This window comes from Anarhichas minor, unplaced genomic scaffold (assembly GCF_050575085.1).
Source record: "Anarhichas minor isolate MPS153535 unplaced genomic scaffold, ASM5057508v1 ptg000033l, whole genome shotgun sequence".
NCBI lineage: Eukaryota > Metazoa > Chordata > Actinopteri > Perciformes > Anarhichadidae > Anarhichas > Anarhichas minor.
This window is the reverse complement of record NW_027466479.1, coordinates 11,085,956-11,106,611: the sequence shown is the minus strand read 5'-3', so window position 1 is coordinate 11,106,611 and position 20,656 is coordinate 11,085,956. Positions and strand designations below refer to the sequence as shown.

Sequence of the window (20,656 nt, the reverse complement as noted above, 5' to 3'; positions counted from 1 at the left end):
GCCATCTACAAAGAGTTAATTTGCATTTTGGCCGGATTCACCTTTTATAACTCAGACTCGGCCCTGTTACGTCAAAGGCCACATTTAAATTGAACAAAACGTCTGTGTGTGTAGTTAAGTGTCAATATGTGCGTGTGTGTGTGTGTGTGCGTGTGTGTGTGTACTAAGCTATTTCAGATGATCCTCTGTATTGGTGTCCCTCCCTCACCCTGCCCATTGATGAGTCATGACGTGTGTGTGTGTGTGTTGGACGTGTCAGAGCATGCCATGGAAACTGAGAATAAATATTGTGTAGTGAGAGGAGGGAGAGGGAGAAAGATAGTAGCAGAGGCCATATATTACGAAGCTATTGAAGTAATAAGTCATGTTCAGCTTCTCCTCTGAAAGATTGTTAAACTGTTTCCTCCCACTCCTCCTTTTTCATCTTCTCACCTTCACAAGATCACTTGCTGTATTTCCTCTCGCTCTCTCACTGAGCACATTAACTCCTTAATGCTCTGGAACAATAAACTGACTGAACTATATTTGCAACTAAGGTGGGGATCCCAAAGTTTTCAAAGATATATAGAGATCCAAATATTCACTCCATCTGAGTTCGGGGTGAACTGTAAAGAATTCCCATTTTGTTGAACGTCGCAGCCATTATGCACATTGATTCTTGGGTTTGACTATTTCATAATACGACTCAAATGAAGAGTCTAGAACACGCTGGTGCCGAGTGAATCCACGGATAGTGCCGGACGGTGAAATCTGTGCCTTTGCTTTGTTTTTTTAGGTGAGAAGAATCTTGTCAATCTCATGCGTTAAGTACGGAGTTAGAGTCAGGACATTGTTAGCTTCGCTCATCATAAAGACATTTGGTGACTGGCTCCGTCCAAAACGGCTACCAACACCTCGAAAGCCGGCTTATCTGGGGAACAAAGGGGAAAGCTGCACGTTAAAGGGTTAACTTGTTTTTGCCACGCACTTTTATCTCCGTTTGACTCTCCCTATCTATTCTCTTCGTCTCAGTTTTCCTCCCTTCTTTCTCTCACGCATGCAGTCTCTCTCTCTCTAACAGACACACTGCCCCACCCACGATAATGAGTAAACCTCTTGCGGCCCCACCCAGCCCGGTCTGCCAAGTTACTGCCAACACCTCACACACACATGCAATAGAATAACCCACAACCCGTACAAAGTCGCCACACACTCAACTCACACGCTAAACTCAAGAACACCACTTCACACTCAATACTACCACTTACATAGACTATGTATGTGAGTGTCCTGAAACCACACACACACACACACACACACACACACACAGTTCAGTCTATTCCGATCTAATGTGATCATAGCCAATGAGCTCTGCAGCGCTGGCAAACCACAGTCTGTTCCTACCAGTCCATGACATCACTGTGAAGTGAAAAGCATTGTGGCCTGAAAAGTGGGATGAGGGGACTGACTGACAGGCGGTAACCATGGGAACTGTCAGTTTGCCTCCCCGTTGCTGTAGCAACAGTCCAAGTTTCTCCCCGAGTTAAAAATCTAATTTTGAAGAACGACGAACGCAATTTATGGGAAAGGAGTCGATGTCGTGGAATCACACGCGCACGGACGACAGCTCAGAGGTATGAACGCTCGCAAGCGTGCGAGGACGCTCGTGCGAGGACGCTCGTGCGAGGACGCTCGTGCACACTTCGCTAGCAAATGACAATCTGCATAAGTACTCCGAATATGACGGAGGAATTACAGGTCTCATTGAAGCGGCTCTCTGCATGAGGTCTAATCCTCACATCTGACTCAAAGGACGTGGAGATGAAGGCGTATTAATAGAAGCCCTGTGAAAAATAATGCTCTCAGCAGGAAGGATCTGGCAATAGAGACCCAGCTACAAAGGCCTTCATCAGAGAGTCGTCACTAAAAGCTCAAATCAGGATGTTAATGAGACAAAGGAGACAGATTAGGCTGAATGAGAGAATGGGGTGAATGGGAGACAGAGGGGTGGTAAGAATGAGGGGAGTGGGAGGGTGTGCACACGCTCCACCTTACCCGTAGAAGGGATTGGGACTCCTCTTTAGCGGCTCCTCCTTTCTCCTGTCCTCCACCTCCACTCCCTCCTCCTCCTCCTCCCGTGTACTGCTGTGGCATCCGGCTCTGTTTCTCCGCTCCGCCTCCGCCTGCGGTGGCTCCTCCTGGCCTCCCTCCTCCATACAGCCTGGCATCTCCCAAAAAGGACTTGGTATCTCCCAAAAAGGACTTGGTGTCTCCCAGGTAAACCATGCCGGGCGAGGTCACGCCTCTCTTCTGCTGCGAGGCCTCATGATTGGCTGAAACAAACGACAAAGAGAGGGGGGAGGAGAAAAGAGAGGGGCTCCCTCCTCCTGCTCCTCTTTCTACTCCTCTTTCGGGTCCCATTCGCTCCTTGGGCACCCAGAGCAAACCGTGGGCCTGCTCGCCTCCTCTTTCTCCTAGTCCTCTCGTCTCCCCAAGAACCCAGCCTTTCTCCCGCTCTCTCTCTTTCTCCTCACCTCCCTCACTCTTCACCACCCCGCACACCTCCTCCCTGCCTCCTTCTGCCAACCGTCCCTCGGGCGGTGCGAGGGAGTAGAGGAGGCGAAGATCCCCCTTGCTTTCTTCTTTGATGGCCAAGGTAGAAGGAGCCGAGCAGCCATTGGCCGAGAGCGTTAAGGAAGGCGTCAGTGAGGTGGGTAAGGAGGTCGTTGTCAACGAGGGAGAGGAGTCGTGGCAGTGGGCCGAGTTAAAATGGTCGAGGAGGGCTGACGAATCAGGTGCCGTGAAGTCACAGCGCCGACAACGGCAACACGCGTGGACACGCCTGAAAAGAAGAGGGGGGGGAACACTGTTTAAATACAAAGATAAATGGTGTGTTCTTAGCTTTGTCAAACCATGACTGGACAACACTGTTGACCTGACCTCGTGATTTTTATCATTAAAAAGGTTATTTTGAACAGTAACAAGAGATTTTAAGACCATGCTTTTGTCTTCCTGTCCATCAATTGAAAAAGGTGTAAAGCGTTCATTCCTAACAGCTTTTAACGGGCTGCGTATGACAGATATTCAATAAAAAAAAAAAGTTTGTCATTGATCAAATGTTTGAAGAGAATCCACTCCCTGAATCGACTAAATTGCATTTAAAGTGCATTTGCCCCCGTCCCGATTTCCACCTAGCGCGTGGCCAAAAAGTGACTCAGTGTTCCACTAAATCAACATGAATCAGGACTAAACAGCGAGGAATGTAAATGAATCTGAATGACAAGAAATGAATCACCCATCAACAAACCACCTCCGTTTCCTGTTGGCCAGGCCCAGTCTGACCAGCGATATCTGTACGACACACAGCACCAGGGGTTTTACTGGCTCCGGAAACTGTTTCGATGCTTCTTGTGCGGGCCAACGAGCTAAATCAATCGAGCGTCTATAACAAGGACTTGGACTCCTGTCTGTGGGGGCTCTTGGTGGGCCCATTACGGGCAGCTGCTTTATATTTAGCATTATAGGAAAGATATAAACGAGAAGCTGCCAAAATATACTAATAAAAACATGTGAACACATGTTTAGTAGAACAATAATCTGTCCTGTCTGTCCTGAGATGATCGGGTTATTTGTTGTTTTGATTGATTATGCTGGGAAGTAGACTTTTAAAGCAAATGACGGAAAAAACAGTTCTCAGTTATTTAGACTCGGCATGCATGAGAGGCAGGAGTTGATTTGGACCATTATTTGGCAAATAAGTCAAGTGTGCAACTTCGACTCAAAATAGGATGAACAGTTTTTCCACTTATTTCACTCGCATCTCATCCAAAAGCAGCAATTTGCTCGACACTGCTGTTGTTTTTCCGCTGGAGTTTCTCTCACCAGTGACTTCTCATTACTGCCACACTGCAATGGCCGGTGCTTTATAAAGGTGGAATCTAATCACGACAGCAATTTCATTGCAAACATCGAAACTCTCTCAAATTGTCATTTATCTGTTCGAGCCGCTCCCGAGCTTTAGATTCTTCCTGAAAACAGGAAAAACTAAAAGAAAACTTGATAGAACACATACACTACCTTTATTATTTGTAAGCCATTATATATATATATATATATACATATATAACAGGGCTTTAAACAGCATCTTGATCAGATCACACTAGTCTAGGTATTGTCGAAATTTGTGACAATTATTGTGTGACTAAAGGGCACCTTGTACCAAGTGCACTTAAACGTCTCCAGATGCTGAACAAAGACACAGTGGCCGAAATGAAGTTTGTACTGATCCACTCCAGGTTTGGCCTGAAGACTTACAACAGCTACATCTGTCAAACATTCAACAAATTATGAAAAGTAACAACGCGGACACATAGTATTCAAGTTATTTTTGAACAGTGAGCTGGCATCCCAAATGTAATGCAACACGAATGTCTGTTTTTGGTACGAAAACATCTATAAAGGTCTGTTTTTTTGCAGCAGTGCAACATAAATAGCCAAATAAATACTAGTATTGTAATGATACTGTGTGATGCACATTCTCAGCTATCACAACAAGGTAACGTGCCAGCAGGCTCTTGCTGGTGTGTGCCTGTGCCTCACAAGTGTCAGAACCTCAGCGAGGGTGTTTGGGTGTAGAAGTTGGAAGGAAGATTGATTAGTTTGTTTCAGCCGGTAACTTTTTCCCCACCAAACACCGCGGTCCTTTGTCCTGAGCAACCTGTAATTAAATCCTGCATTTTGCTTTTCAAAAACTTGCCCTTTAAGGTTCGGTGGATTTTAGCAGCGGTGTGAAACTTTTTGGCTTTATTTCAGTTATATTTGATTTGAGCTCCGAGATTCAGAGCTTAGATTTAGTTATTTACGTGAGTGGACTGTTAAATCCCCTCCACGCTGTCTCATTCTCCCTCTAGCTTTGTCACCTTCTCTCCCTCTTCTCTCCACTTTCCCCCCTTTTCCTCCAATGGCTTGTCTTTGTTTCTTGCTTTCCTTTCTGTCTGTATCTCCATCCCTTCTCTCACCATCTCCTCCTCCTTCTCTCTGCTCTGCCCTGAAATGAATCAAACTTTTAAATCTTGCATTGATTCTTAGCAAAAAGCTACTAAGATGGCTCTGCCAGAATGTAATTGTGCGCGTGTGCAAGAAAACATGTTTACGTGACTTTTTTTGTGAGCATATATCAAGAAGCAATCCAGACCTGTAATCTAGATCAATACTTACAATACACAAAAATATTTCACACAATCATCAGTTCTCTCTCAAACTGTCTCCCGCCACAACTTTCCCACCCTCTCTCTCTCCTCTCTCCTCTCCCCTCTCCCCCCCCGCCCTAACTAAGCAAATGATAGACACAGCTATGTCCCCGAAAATGTGTATGCGTGTTTCTGTAGGCAGCAAATTGTCTGTGGAGTCTTGTCTGACCCCCCAGGCTCTTAAAGGTCTGTGAAACCGAGCTAGTCTTATTTAGCAGGTACAGTATACACATACAGTACACAGACATTAGCATGTGCGAGCAAAACAACAACATTTTACTGTTTAGTATCCTTTGAAAACAAAAAAAAAGAGGAAAAAGACAGGTTGATCCTCTTTGGAAGGATAGTCAGTAAAAAAATAAATACTAGTAGTATTCTGAAATGGAGCATAACCACAGATTTCACAGATCAAAGTCTGTTTACGAGTCACGGCGAGTACTACTGCATATGTAAAACAAGTTGGATAAAGCCTTTTGTGGCTCCACAGGGAGCTGCATGAAATCTAATTGCATCAGTTGGGGAAAACTGAAAAGTACAAATTTTGAGAATGAAACAAAAAATCTGAAATTCGTTGCCTGCTTCTAATCTTTGCTCGAGGCCAGCGGCTCGAGGCTAGATCTGCCGCAAGTAATAAAACACACCCTAATCTCTGACAGGAATGTAGCCGGGCAAGTAGCATTATGGGTAATTTGCAAGGCAGCATGTTTCAAAAAAGAAAAAATACGAGGGGAAAGAAAATACACATCTTTTTTTTCCTTCTTAACCGTCCATCTCACTGTCCATCTCAAGTCCGCCATTAAAGGAATACTTCACCTACAGAATGACCATTAGTCTATCAATTACTTAGCTTGAATTCTTGAAGAACATTTTGTTTTGCACCAGAAGAATGGAGAGAAGTCTAAATGAATTGAAGTAAATGAGGGGCTGCGTTTAACAACAGCAAAAGTCTATCAAAACATCTGTTGGCAAACTCGCATACAACCTGTGCAGTATAGTCCAAGTCTCATTTATCCAGTGGGATGCTCACTACTTCCCAAAGATATGCAGCTTTGCTAAAACCGTAATATTTAAAACGCGTTTCCTTCAGTGAGCAAAGTATTCCTTCAATGTCGGAGTGCAATGCTAAATCGGGGGAGTACTGCTTTGCAGGCCCATGTAGTTGAAGTGGATACAAAGTGTACTTAAAGCACAGTAGGGTCACAGGACAGCGGTAGCTTGAAAAGACAGTGATGGAAGGCCACTTGTTTAAATCCTTTCTAGAGGAACAAAACCAGATTCTCACAGCTTCATGTCTCAGAGTTGATTCCAAGATTAGATGAAGCCCGTGGTAACCCAGCAGGTAACGGGACCTGGTGCTGATATTGTAGTAAAAGACCGCACTTTCATCTCCCGATCAGTTTCAACCTGCCAGTATTTGAGCGATACACGATAAACCCCAGACTGAAATGGGCAAAAATGAGCGATAAGTTCGAGAGACTGAAATACTGCAAACAGAAACCGAGATAATACGTTTCCGGACAAAAAAAAGGGGAAATAGTCTCAAAGCGTCTAAACTTACAAGTGTAGAGCCACGGAATTGTAAAATGTTTTAAGAGTAGCTCATCACTGTATGGTGATACTCAGGTATGTGATGCTGAAAGATGACAAATCTGTGAATATCAAATGAAGTGTGAGTTGCTTCCAGGTGTGGATGTCTAAATGGTGTCTGTGAGCGTCTCAGGTATATGATTTTTTTTAAATGGCTTGTTGCTGAAAATGAGTGTGCTCAGTCAACATGTTCTGGGTAGTCAGGTGTAAAAAAAGAGAACTACAGGTGCTTGAATCCCAGCACCAAGCAATACTGTATCATCTCCCTGACTTAGCTTTCAATCAGTCACCTGTTTTAGAAAAGGTGACAAACTCGATGTTTTTTTTTTTTTAACACATTAACATTATGTTTCCATATTACTTGTGACTTTTTTTAGTTGTGTTTTGTGCTGACTAAATAGCAGACTTCCTATGTGCTTTTAAGTGTTTTTATACCCTTTCATGTCAAAGAGTCAATCCTGTGAAAAAAACAAAACACTATTACGTGGAATCACACATAATCTCATAACAACAATTAATAGTATGTAATCAATGTTCTCTAATCTGTCTCTCTCTCTCTTACCTGTAGTGTCTAAAAATCTCTTCTTCCACTTCCGTGATGAAGTGACACTTTGTACAAGAGTACTCCCTCTCTCCTCCTCCTCCTCCTCCTCCTCCTCTCCCCCCTTCCTTGTCTCCCCCAGCCTCTTCCTCAGCCTTGACATGTGGCGGTGCCCCCTTCAGGTTAATCAGGGAGTGGCAGCTTTCGTAGTGCTGGAGCAACACGTCGATGTCGGTGGTGGCGAACGCACACTGGTCACACAAGTGGGTGACGCCTGAGATCAGACAAGAAAAAGGATCATGTTGACTCTATTGACATGAAAAAAAGAACATATTCTGACAAAAATACAACAGATGAGGTATAACTTTGAATACCTTGTGTGACAACGGGATGGACAGGGTTAGAGGCGTTAAACGTTGATCCCGAAATCATACCGAGGTCACCTCTAGGATTGGGAGGGGTCATGCCGGGCGAGGTGGCGGTGGCGGGTTTCGATCCGACGGTGTCCTGCTGCTGCTGCTGCTGCTGCTTGGTGGACGAAGGGAACTTGGAACAGCATTTCGGGCAGGTGGGCTTCCGGCACGCAAAGGGGTGAGACACCTGTGTGGAAGAGTCAGACAGAGCTCAGTGAAGAGCAGCGTGGATCTCTGCACGCCTGAGTCGTTACTGTGCACACCTGAGGTGAATTTAGACTTCAAGAATTGGTTTTCTTCTGTTGTGATGCGATTGTGATTTTTGTGTCTGTGCAGGTGACACCCGGATGAATGTGGATCATTAACTGAATGATGCCAACCCCAATTTTGGCTGTTTAACCATCCTTCTTTTGGCATTTTTAACAGCTGCAACGACGCCGTTTGGCAGCAGGCACAAAGGAGGGTGGGGGTGTGCGTGGGCAGATTAGGGGAAGCGAGGGAATTTTAACTAGGCTGGAAAATTGGAACAATTAACTTTACACTTGTTCATATATTACATTTGTATTTATTTGGGCTTGCAAAACAGCACAATTCTCCTTCTAATTGCCAAGCAAACACTAATACACCAAGCAAATAAACATTTGAATATTTTATTAATCTCACCTCCCCCAGGTGCTTGTGCGGCTGACAGAGGCCCTGTGGACAATACATGCAGTGCTGAATGCAGCATCTGTGGATGGAGTGGTTGTGCTGGTAGTGCAGTAGTAAAGGTGCTACTACGATCACGTCTGCACTGTGGGCCATCGAGTATCGGAAATCACACAACTGACAGTTGTAACTGGTCACGACTGCTTCTGAATCACTGCTGTTGGGGTCTCCTAGGAGCAGAAAACAAAGAGCAAAGGGCCTGTTAAATAAAACAGCAATGGTGTGGTAGTATCAAGCACCAGAGTTGATAACAAAGCAGGGGTCAAGCAGTATTGAAGTATTTGTACCAGCGGATAAGTAAAAGTCAGCAGCTCTAGGAGGAGGATCATAGAGGAAGTAAAAATCATTAGACTGCTATTTAAAGTTGCTACTCTTGATCTTGTGGCTGCACAACTAAAAAAAGCATGTAAAGAAGTTCAGAACCACATTTCCCCATACTTTCTCTCATTCCCTTACCTTGGCTGGTGCTGGATGGGTTGGATGATAGATCTGATTTTCTGCTTTTGGACGACATGTGGCCTCTCTCTCCACCCTCTCGTCTCCCTGCTCTCTCCCTCTCTCTGTCCATCCCCCCGGCAGTAGAGTTGCTGGGGCTCATAGTGCCTCCCGTGGTCATTCGATGTCTTTGTTCATAGTGCTCTAAAAGCTTTGCCGAGCCCCCCGACCACTCACAGCTCCAGCTACAGAATTTACACCAATAATACGTCTGCACGGCATCTCGACCGGCCTCCCCCGTCCAGCTTGACGGGTCTGGAGACGCCCTGACTGGGATGGAGTACCCGACCAAAGAGTCGTCTTCCGCTCTCACCGCGACTCTCTCCGCCCCGTCTAGGATTTGACTCCCCCCCTTCCCCTGGTTGTCGTGCATTGCCAGGTTATTGGTGGCCAGCAGGGGTGTGGTTGGCGGACTTTTGACTTTATTTGGATGCGAGGACATGAAGTGTTGTTCGAGTTCTAGGGAATTACTGCCCATGTAGGTGAAGTTGCAGAATTTGCAGCGAAAGTACTTGGTATTCCCCTGGCAATCAGAGGTCTTCCGGCCAATCCCAATTAGCGTGCCACCCAGCGTCACCTGTTGACAAGCAGAAAAAGACGAAGAGGATTCTGTCACAACAGGATTAAAAATCAATCCCCGAATATCATACATATCATACATACGATTCAAACTTGAAAGATCGTTCGTGAAGGCAAAGAAACATGACTCGGCAACCACCAAGGAATACATTCATCAAAGAGTGTCTGAACTTAGATATTTGGGTGTGATAATGGATGACAAACTGACATCTCAATTAGAGCATGTTAAAAACAAAAGTGTCTGAGATGATTTCGGTTTTGAACAAAGTAAAGTATGCGTTCGGTTACAAGGCAATGAGGATTCTGTACTGTTCACATATTTTGCCGTTTTAGCGGCTGTGTGGAAGTGTGGAGCAACACTTAAATGAATGCCGTCAACCCATTGTCTGTACGAGATAAAAGAGCGGCAACAACAATTCATAAAGTGGACTGACTAATAACATATCTATCAGGCTCTACTGCGGTATGCAATGAAGCCAAGATTTTGTATTGCCGAGCGAGCAACCTGACACTCGTCTGCTTTTTATTAGCTTAGCTCCTTGACTGTGGGAGATTATACTGTGCTGCTTGTTATATCGGTGAGCAGGCAACCTGGCAAGTCTTACACTGACATACATTAGACTTACTGCACAATATGGATTTATCGCTTTATGGACCTGTGGTTTGGTGCTGACTGCTGGCAGCCTTGTAATGGAGGTTTGGCAAGAACGAAATGCAACTGGTAAGCTGCATTTTTAGTGAGCAAAGACATATGGTTTCATCATCTTCTTCTTCATATAAGGGCATTTAGCTGGATCTTTACAGAGAAAATGACGATTCATTTCAATCATAATTATCAAATTATTGTACACATTTTTATGTATCTTTAACTCTTGAACATGGTTGCAAACTCACAATAAATCTTCTATTCATGCATTAATTCTTGCATCCAGGTCATAATTTTGTACTTTTGGGAGAATAACACTGTGAAAATTGCTTTGTTTTCCTTTTTTGCAATTAAATCTCGGTCAATAAACCTCTTACGGTCTCTTTGAGTGTCAAGGACAATTACGATGATAATAACTAACAGCCATTGCCTGAGCAAAACATTTATACATCCTACAAAAAGAGTGCGAGAAGTAATAAAAAAATGTGAGATGGTACATTTCAGCTTTGTGCAAGAGAATTACTTCGGAAGGCTAAATGAGAGCCATTAGTGTGTGTGATCTCACAAAAGCAATCATCCAATCATCACGTCCCACAGACCCTGCCCAGGCAATTAGAGACGAGCCAAACATCAAGTCATCGTGGCAAGCAGAATAGGCAGAGAGACACAAAGAGGAAAATGAGAGGGAGAGGGAAATAGAGAGAGGAGAGGCTGAGGACGAGTGGGACAAGCTGAGGGGAAAGTGTGCAAGTTGAGGAATAGACGAGAGATGGATGAAAAGCAAATTGAGAAGTGAGAGAAAGAAAAAAGAAAAAGGGAATTTGAGTAAGAAAGAGTGAGCAAAGAAAGAAGGCAGAGCCGAGTTGAAGGTGAGGGAAAGACAAAGACAAATGATGAGAGAGACAACTGGAGAACAGAGCTAGAAAAAGAAAGTTAAATGTGTCTGACAGCTGTTTCATTACACTGCCTAACTGTCGATTATAACTACTGGTTTCAAAGCCTTCCTCGCTGTCTCTTCCACTCCCTTCTCCCCTTTCCTCTTCCATCTCTCTCGCTCGCTCTTTCCTTCTATCCCTCTCCTCCCAGAGTCTTTCTTCCCGCAATGTCATTGGTTGACAGGGCATCTCGCCTCAGCAAATGACAACATGGAATTTTCCAAACGTGGGCGGGAGAGAGAAAAAGCGAGCGAGGAGGGATGGAGAGAATAGAGACCCCTTTCATTCGGTTTTTTTCTTCTATACTTTCACTTTTTCTCCATAATGACGACTTAAACCCACTGGATTTTCTATTTCTGACTGTGTCTGTGTCCATTACGTGACTTACGGCCATTACAAACTCCTGGTTTAAGTGAAATGAAACTCACACACACACACACACACACACACACACACACACACACACACACACACACACACACACACACACACACACACACACACACACACACACACACACACACACACACACACACACACACACACACACACACACACACACACACACACACACACACACACACACGTTTATTAAATCATCTTGTTTGAACCCTCAAACAAAAACCCTACTGTTCACTCACCAGTCCTGAACCTTGACCCAATTGTTACCAATAACTAGAGCGGGTTGAAGTGCAGACAAATTACAACTCATGAAATTACAACCCATGATATCCGCGTGACCCTCTGAGGTGGCTACATTAGTTCACACTACACGTCTTTAGCCCTGGTTTTCTACTCGCATATAGTTTTTGGAGCTTCCCTCAGATGAGTCGGCTCGGCGCTCGCTGTTAAAACGCGCAGGCCGAGTGGATCGGCGATGCATCGCCTAGCAGGCTTAAACACCTGACCTGTCGGGGAGCGACAGCCAATTAGAGCGCAAGACACGTGTTAAGGGGAAACTCAGGGGACGGGTCACCTGTAAGTCATCCAAAAACTCAGCTTTGAGAGAAACAGCTAAGTTTAGAGCAATGTATTTTACAAAAGGATGGAATGTTGTTGTTTTTTTATAACTGCATTAGATCACTTTCTTTGACAAAAAATAAATAAATAGTGCAATGGTGTGTTACATTAAAATCATTAATATTCATCAAATTGTGAATATTTTCTCATGAAATGTGATACTTCCGCCACATGATGAGACACTTTTTTGATGACAAAATGTGCTTTTAAATCATGAAACACAGAATTCAGAAAAATGAAAATGAAAATAAAAATGATTGTAAAAATAAAAACAACAAAATAAAACAGATTTGAAATGATAAAATATAGAAATTACAACTTATGCTCTTAAAAGACCTAATTTAGAAACTTAAAATGAATGTGCACACTCGACCTCAGTATTTATGGTCAATGTGTATCAATGTAGTTATTTGGAAAATAATTAGTCAATTGGCATATTGACTATTGATAGACAGGACCTTTGAGGGAAGCGATAACCTGTCAAACTACTAAAAACCACTAATCAGTATGATATATTCCTGATAATTAGCCCGCGAGATATGGACAGAACATATTGCAGCTATTCATAAAACTTGAAATGTCAACTCTTTAAGTAAACGTATTCATTAAAGTTGATGAGGTCGAAGTCGACAATTTGTGGATTAATTTTGCTGCTACATTAGAGCATCTCAATGTCTCCTACTGACCGTCTAATGACGGGCTGTTGGAGGTCCGTCTGACAGACACTTCTACTTCTCACTTGAAAGTTAATTTAAAATTGCCCATTCTGCTGCCTTACAAAAAAAAAACAGATGATAAATACTCATAGTCAATGAAGCATATGTGCATATATTCCAATACAGGCGTTTACTAACAGTCACATGTTTCTGAATGTGAATTTCAAAGATCAGAGCTACAGCAAAACTCTGAAGATCTGCGTGAGTTTACATGAGGCAATAAATAATGTGTGTGCATGCTGAGAAATGCCCATTTTTATAGCAAATACAGCCGACATGTAAATAATGGTGTCAGAGGCTTTAATGTCTACTGTAATTACACCGTGTACAATGTTAAGCAGACTTGGCAGGTTTTTGTACTCACCAAAGTCTACAGCTGTTGATTTCACTGATTAGTATCCCTTAAATAAAACCAAATCAGCCAAGAACCCAAATTGATTGTCTAATCTGTTGATGTCCAGACTGCAGGTGCAAATTACGTCTGACTTTTTAATGTGGCGTGATGGAGTATAATTGCGGTAATTGAGTGAAAATTCAATCATCGTTCAGTATATGTTCAGCCGCTTATCTTGAAGGAATTATGAATTGCACCTGAAGCTTTGCTAAATTCCCGTCTTTAGCCTGCAAAGTAGCTCCCATCAGATACTGGACTTTGTTCTTTTGCAAAATTGAGTGCTGAATATGAGGGATTAGCACAGAATGTTGATTTATTAGCCATCATTTACAACACTAGGATGCATGGCTGAACGCGATATATGAAGCAGACTGTGTGAATGTCTTTGTGTGTGCGTGAGCAAACATGCGAGTCTGCCAGGTGCACTATTTTTCTGTGTCTGTCTATCCATCTGTGAGTCTATTAAATTTTACAACATGCCCCCACAATGCCTCACTGTCCAAATCACACACACCGTATGTTACAAATCAGTTGCAGTTTGTTCGACGCAATAAATTACTCAGTTCAGTTAGGGGCCTAGATTTATGACAACAAGTAATATTTATCGTGAAAAGTTAACTGAATCAATGTTTCCGAGCAGAGTTTGTCAGTGATATTCATGTTTGCAAGTTAATAAGCAAAAATAAAGTTGACTACAATCTGCACTGATTTAGTTTTTCTTCATAAAATGCTGGTGATATTACTTCTATCCGGGTGGTGTTAGCGCCTAATCAGTGTCCCCAAATATGAAAAAATATGCAAATGTTGAAGTAATTAAAGTACCGTCTGTGTAATAACAACTTTGAAATAAACGCGACTGAAAGAGTGCAATATTTTCATAATTTTCTCTAACAAAACTGAACGCCCTTTGTTTGTATTCATGACAAGCAGATGCAAAGATGTAAAACAGATGCATTAGTGGTTCTGCATTGCATCAGTTTCAAAGCTCGTCGCCTTCCCCGTTTGATATATTTAAGGGCACACATCTCTGTTGCCATGAGACCAGTGTGGTGACATCGGGGACACATTATCTTTTACATTTTTTTATCTCATTTAGTCTTTCTTGGTCCGTGAACTCCAATAACCACGTAAAGTTGTGTTTGCAGCATAATGCTCACAGGAAGAGGTTCTACAGATCTGAGAACACGGTCAACCTGCAGAAGAACGACGATAGATAAAAACAAAATAAGGCGACAGCGTGTGCACCAAGTGGACGACTTCAGTCAGGTTGAGGTCTTTCTCATGACAGGGAACAGGATCATCATGGATCAGCATCATGTACTGTATGCATTGAATCTGTTTATCTGTATTTCTTAACTGCGACAAGTGCTTACCTGTACGTCATATGTGCCGTTCATCATAACGGTCCTGTGCTGCTGAATGTGCATATCTGGTCTAGTCTTCCCCGACTCTTTGGCTTGGTTCCTCTGCCCCGGTCCCGGCTGTACATCTTGGGAGCAGAAACACAAGAAGGGGTCAGATTTTTACAAGCAGATAAACAAAAGAGGAGGTCAGACAGCCAGAGGCACAACGATCCAAGGACACGTCTGACTTCTGGGAAGAAGGTTGTTTGTTTAGATCAACAATCAAACAAGTTGTTGTTGTTGCAATAAACTGGTCGACCCGGAGTGTACTAAACAACAACCTTTACAAAATCTTTTCTTTTTAAGTGCCTGTAGTTGTGACGCTCTGGGTCCATGTTATCTACGTTACACAACAAGTGGAACACGTTGAGCAGAGAGCTGGAGTTACCTAGAGGTGTGTTTTGGGGAGCCATGTTGTGGAGGGCCAGGATGTGCGTGTCGAGGGCGGCATCCTGCCGCGTGCGGTTGTGCAGACCCAGGTGATACTTCCTAAAGTGCTTCACCAGGTCGGCGGGGTCGTTGCCGTAGTAGCCGTAGCCGCACACGTTGCACTTGAAGTCTTGGAGTTTGGGAGAGGGGCTGGAGGAGAGCGGAGGGGTGTCGGTCGCCGACTCCTCCCCTCCTTCCTGTCGGGGGAGGAGGTGGGGAGCAGAGAGGTGATCTGCCTCCCCTCTGCCCCGTTCCCTCCTCTCTCCTTCCTCTAACCCCTTCTCCCCGTCCTCGGGCTCCGACTGGCTCTCGAGTCTGTCAGTCAACGCCACTCCCCCTTGGCTGGCTCTCCCCCCTCTCCCCCTCCTCCCCCGCCTCTCCTCGTTGCTGTAGCGCTCACCAACGGACGAGGGGGAGACAGATGAGGATACGCACTCGCTCTCTCCCTCCTCCTCCTCCTCCTCCTCCTCCTCCTCCTCTTCCTGCTCCCCATCTCCCCTGATCCGGTCGGAGGACTCCGGTTCAGAGGGTCGGTTTATTCGCTCGGCCTCTGCTCCCACTCTCCCCTCCTCCTCTCCCTCCTCTTCCTCTTCTCCCGCTGGCCTCCTCCCCTCTTCTTCCTCCTCCTCCTCCTCACCTCCCACACTCCGGATAGGGGGATTCTTCTTCCTCACCATCTCTGAGAATTGGAAAGAGACAAGAGGGGGAGAGTGACAGAAAAAGTTATTTTTTGTTTCATTGTTCATCGGTATGCTGACAATAACTAAAGCATGTATGCACTATATATTGTTCATGCATGTATGAAAGAACTGGGAGTCGAAAATATCAAGCAGATTTTCATAATCCCTTGAAATCAAGACGCTAAAAGATACAAGGTGTCTCCAGGGCTCAAATAATATACTGAGGATCGCATGCACACACACGAACACACAAATACCATTTTCTGACAATGATGTATGGTAACAGAAAAGCTTTGATTCAATTTACAAACGTCTTTGAACGCCGAAATCTGTGACGATCCTAAACCGCAGACCCCGTCAAAGAAAAACAGCCCCAGCAAATCAGAAACATCTCAGCTGTGAGAGAGTTTTCAGGGGTGTGTGTGTGTGTGTGTTGGGATGTTTGTTGCATCCTTAAGTGAAACTTTTTTCCCTTTTTTTTTTTTTTCTCTTTCTCTCCCACCCTCTTAAACCAGGGAGGGAATCTTTTTTATCGTTATGGAAACCATCCGTGAGAATCTTCCAATGCATGGACCACATCAAAACCCAAACCATATCAGAGAGACTGAGAGACAGAGAGAGAGACAGAGACAGAGACAGAGACAGAGACAGAGACAGAGAGAGAGAGAGAGAGAGAGAGAGAGAGAGAGAGAGAGAGAGAGAGAGAGAGAGAGGGAGGGACGGGGAGAATGGCCAACAGACAACCACATCAAAACCACACTGCCCGTATCAGAGAGATGGATGAGGGAGGCGGCAGACTGCAATTCATCCCCTCTAGCACTACACATTTCGCTTTCTTTCTTGCATCTCTTTCTGCATGCCTTCATTTTCTGGCCCCCAACATTCTCCCTTTTCTCATCTCTCCCTGTCTTTCCTGCTCTATCTGTTCTTTCTATTCTTTATTCTCTGCTTTTCTTTCCCTTTTCAAATCCCATTTAAGTTAAACCCCCTTTTATCTTCATCAACCTCTCACCACCATTAGAATCAATGTAAAATACCTTCTCAAAAAAAGCACTTAACGCATTTCCGTCATTTTCGAAAAAATTCTCTACTGCCCCCTTTCAGATGCAAGAATAATTACTACAATAACTGGAGTAATTCCATCATTAAAATCTTTCTTTCAGTTCCTGCCCTGCCCCTCCCTCTTTCTTCTCCCACCATCCCTCCCTCCCCTCCCTCCCTTATAATCACTATACAAAGCCATCAAATAACCAGCCATGTGTTTTATGTTAAACCATAATGTTTCTTTTGTTTGAAAAGAGAACAATTGTGGTCGCTCTGTTCACAACAGTCATGACAGAGAGATGTGTTTTCCGAGCGCGTGTGTGCGTGCGTGTGTGCGTGCGTGTGTGCGTGTTTATGTGTGGTGGTTCAGTTCATATTCAGTTGTAAACACAGTCAACCCATTGACCCATATGCTGTGTTTGTATGTGTGAGGGGTAGTAAACACAGTCAAAGCAAAAAGACTCCTGATAGACGCCAACAGCTGATCACTTTTAGATCAATGCAATATGAGGAGGACATACGCCGAGTGTGTGTGTGTGTGTGTGTGTGTGTGTGTGAGAAATGCCTTTTTGATGATGTGTGTGGATTGGAAGCAAGATAGCGTGCGTGCGACCCTGTGACTAACTCTGTTAGCGTGCGAGATAAACACTAGTTGTTATTTACTGATAGAGAACTGCAAACAGTTAAGGCACGAGAGAATCAGCACACTCTCACACACACACACACCTAAAGAAAGACAAGCACAAGGGAATGTAGTTGAAAACAGATAATCACGTGACCACAAACAAACACATGTAGATGAACATAAACAAATTAAAAAGGACCATATTTTAACAGCCCTGTAGTGTAATCTAGTGGATTAGGAAGAGAAAAGAAAAAACACACAAACACAGAAAAGAAGTAGAGAAATGACAGAGGGAGGGCAGCTTTCTTGGTTGAATCCAATTTTCTCTCTTTCAATGGCCTTTCTAGTATTTTACCATTTCTTCTTTCCCTCTTTCTCCACTGTACAACTATTAAAATAAAGCAATTTATGTCTGAAAGGGCCCACGCCTAGACCAGCCCTGGCACTCACTGTGTGTGTGTGTGTGTGTGTGTGTGTGTGTGTGTGTGTGTGTGTGTGTGTGTGTGTGTGTGTGTGTGTGTGTGTGTGTGTGTGTGTGTAGGGAGCAGAGGAAAATCTCATCTGATGTTCACCACACCCAGTCAGAATTCATCACACACACACACACACAGTGGAAAACTACAGATCGTTGCGGTAAAGCAATGAAGCTGAAATCCCGACCTACTGTAAGAAGCACTGACTGACCTAACTGTGTTTCCATCTGCCCCGAATGATTTCAGTGGTGACTTCAAAAGTTGATCAAAGCAATAAGGAGAAAATTAGGAAGGATTTTGGTGACGGGGATGGAATGGGAATTAGTAAGAGTGATACTGTCATCTATCATTTATTCACACTGGCATGCCATGTTCATTTGCATACTTCTGGCGCACTTTACTTGCATGAATCCAGCCTGTGGGAAAGAAGAAGAGGTGTGTGTTGCAAAGCTGGTATACCATATGTGTGTGTGTGTGTGTGTGTGTGTGTGTGTGTGTGTGTGTGTCGCAGTACAGCCTTTGTCTGCTTCAGGCTGTATGCACAGACTGGAACCATTACTATCAACTACAATTAGGTGCAACCCACCACAACATACCACATAACAACTACTGCTACTAGCTACAATTAGCCCCGATACACCACAGTGGCCTCAATGCCACAGAGAGGATGAATGTGACAGTTAATCATTTCCATCAACTACAATTAGCCCCGACGCAAGTGAGGCTTGTATCTGAAATTGCCAATAATCGCCCCAAGACATCCGTTGAAGGATGTACGGGGTGGGGTGAGGTATGTTTATGTGGTGTGTGTGTCAGCAATCAGGACGAGGTAAGGGGAACCATGCTGGAGCGATTTGATTGTGTCAGAAATGAAGGTTTTTTGATATTTAGTTTAGTTTAGTTTGGTGAATTTCATCCTGGTCACAAGCTTTGACCACGAGGTATTTACTACCATCAGCCGGGAGAAAAAACCGTCATTATCAGTTCATCAGTCGTTCATAAATTCATCACTTTGTCCATAAAATAGCGTTGGGGGGGGGGGGGGGGGGGCTCTTAATTTCCCGCGGGGAGAGAGCCGGCCACAGCGCACCGCCACGTAGGACATGAGCATGTCGAGGACCAGCCAGAAAACGTGGAGAGGTCCCGCGAGGGGATCCTCATCCTCCCACACCAGCGTCCGTCCCTGATCCCCGAGCAGACTAGACCCCGCTCACTGACATATCTTCGGTTCATTAGGACTATGATATGACTTTGTAGAAAGTTATTAAAAAAATTATGTATATATATATATTTGCCAGGGATAATGTCAGGATCATCACATAACAGCAAAAGACCATCCAGTATCCAGTACATCTAAACTGTCAACATCCTGTGACTCCAACGCTGATAATCATGAAGTCCCTGTAATTGATGGGTTTCATACATCATCTCAACACAGTCACATATCACTGCTGCCTTCAGACGGCTCTGCTCCTCCCCTCCCCGTGGGTCAGCTGTAATTGGCATCTCCATCTTTCATAAACAAAAGGATTAAATGGGCAACATATGAGGACATAATGCTCGAGGCAAGGCCTTACAGAGAGATCTCTGTCAAGCTTTTCTTTCTGTTTCTCAATCTGCCTCTTCGTATTGTTGTCTCAGGTCTTGTGTCGCTTTATTTCATCCGTCCTCGTGCTGCCATCTCTCTTCCTCCGATTCATTGTTAGGTTATGAAAAGACAGGTGAATGGAGACGTGAGGGTACAGTGAGGAGGAGTGTATGTTTAACAGCGGAAGGAGGAGTAAAGGGAAAAAGAAGGTAAGGAGTCTTAATGAAGACAAAAAGCAAAGCTGGTAAATGGAAGGAGGAGAGGAGACAGGAAAGAGACGGGAAAAGAGAGATTGTCTGGGGAAACGAATAGACAGAAGAGGGAGCAAAGAAAGGGAGTTCAGGAGGAGAGGAAGAAGGCAGGAGGCAAAGAGCAGACGAGCTCCACATACTAATAAGCATCCCCAAAAGGTGGATGACTATTAGAACATCTATAAAACTTCCCCTAATCTCCAAAGTGAGTTCGAGTTGTGCCAACGGACACAGTACGGTGTTTAAAATCTCGCGACCGGACATTTCATAGACAACCTCTCTTCTCAATCTTCAAAGTTACTACAGAGTCTTATCAACAGATGCACATTTTGGGTCTAATTTGACCAAAACTTGAAGACGGAGGTGTGCATCAGGTCAGGCGTCCAAGCTGGTTGACTCTTAACTTCACAGCATAACCGCTGTGGTTGTGCAGCCCTCAGAGAGCATCCTGGTCCATTTTGACCTAAAATTTATTTTCTTTTTTTAAAGGTGATGGAGAACTTGAAGAAAGGAAGTCATCAACAGCGAGTATGTTTTATTAGTTCATTAGCTGGATCAATGCCAGAGTCACTTGACAGCAAAACATATTTCAACTTGACCCTGTGTGCCATGAGAGCGCTCTCTCTCGTTTCTATGTGGCGCACGCTCTTTTTATCCTTGATTGCATTTTACGATTTTACTCTGAACGTTGTTTTTTCCCCCTGCCTGGGGACTACGGATGAAAGGCGGCCTTTCTGGCTAACTCTGGCATCATTTTAAAACCAACTACCTCCTCCATACAATCCCCTACAAACGGGTTGGATGTATGAGCACAAGTTACGATTTCAAAACCTGTAAGATGAGCATTTGTAAAGAGCACATGTGTGCAACATTTACAGACTTCTTTTCACTTTCAGATTTG

The 20,656-nt window shown here is 44.1% G+C and overlaps 1 protein-coding gene across 2 annotated transcripts in view; it reads right to left on the bottom strand.

The window, feature by feature from the left end:
- trps1 (trichorhinophalangeal syndrome I) overlaps nt 1-20,656 on the bottom strand; it is a 106,712-nt gene that overhangs the window by 41,960 nt on the left and 44,096 nt on the right. For both annotated transcript variants that reach the window (XM_076105909.1, XM_076105908.1), the window contains exons 3-9: nt 15,054-15,773; nt 14,636-14,751; nt 8,934-9,549; nt 8,433-8,647; nt 7,731-7,956; nt 7,378-7,630; nt 2,035-2,821 (exon numbers count right to left, since the gene is read on the bottom strand). In XM_076105909.1, the coding sequence (XP_075962024.1) occupies nt 2,035-2,821; nt 7,378-7,630; nt 7,731-7,956; nt 8,433-8,647; nt 8,934-9,549; nt 14,636-14,751; nt 15,054-15,773 (2,933 nt within the window). The remainder of the gene's footprint in view (nt 1-2,034; nt 2,822-7,377; nt 7,631-7,730; nt 7,957-8,432; nt 8,648-8,933; nt 9,550-14,635; nt 14,752-15,053; nt 15,774-20,656) is intronic.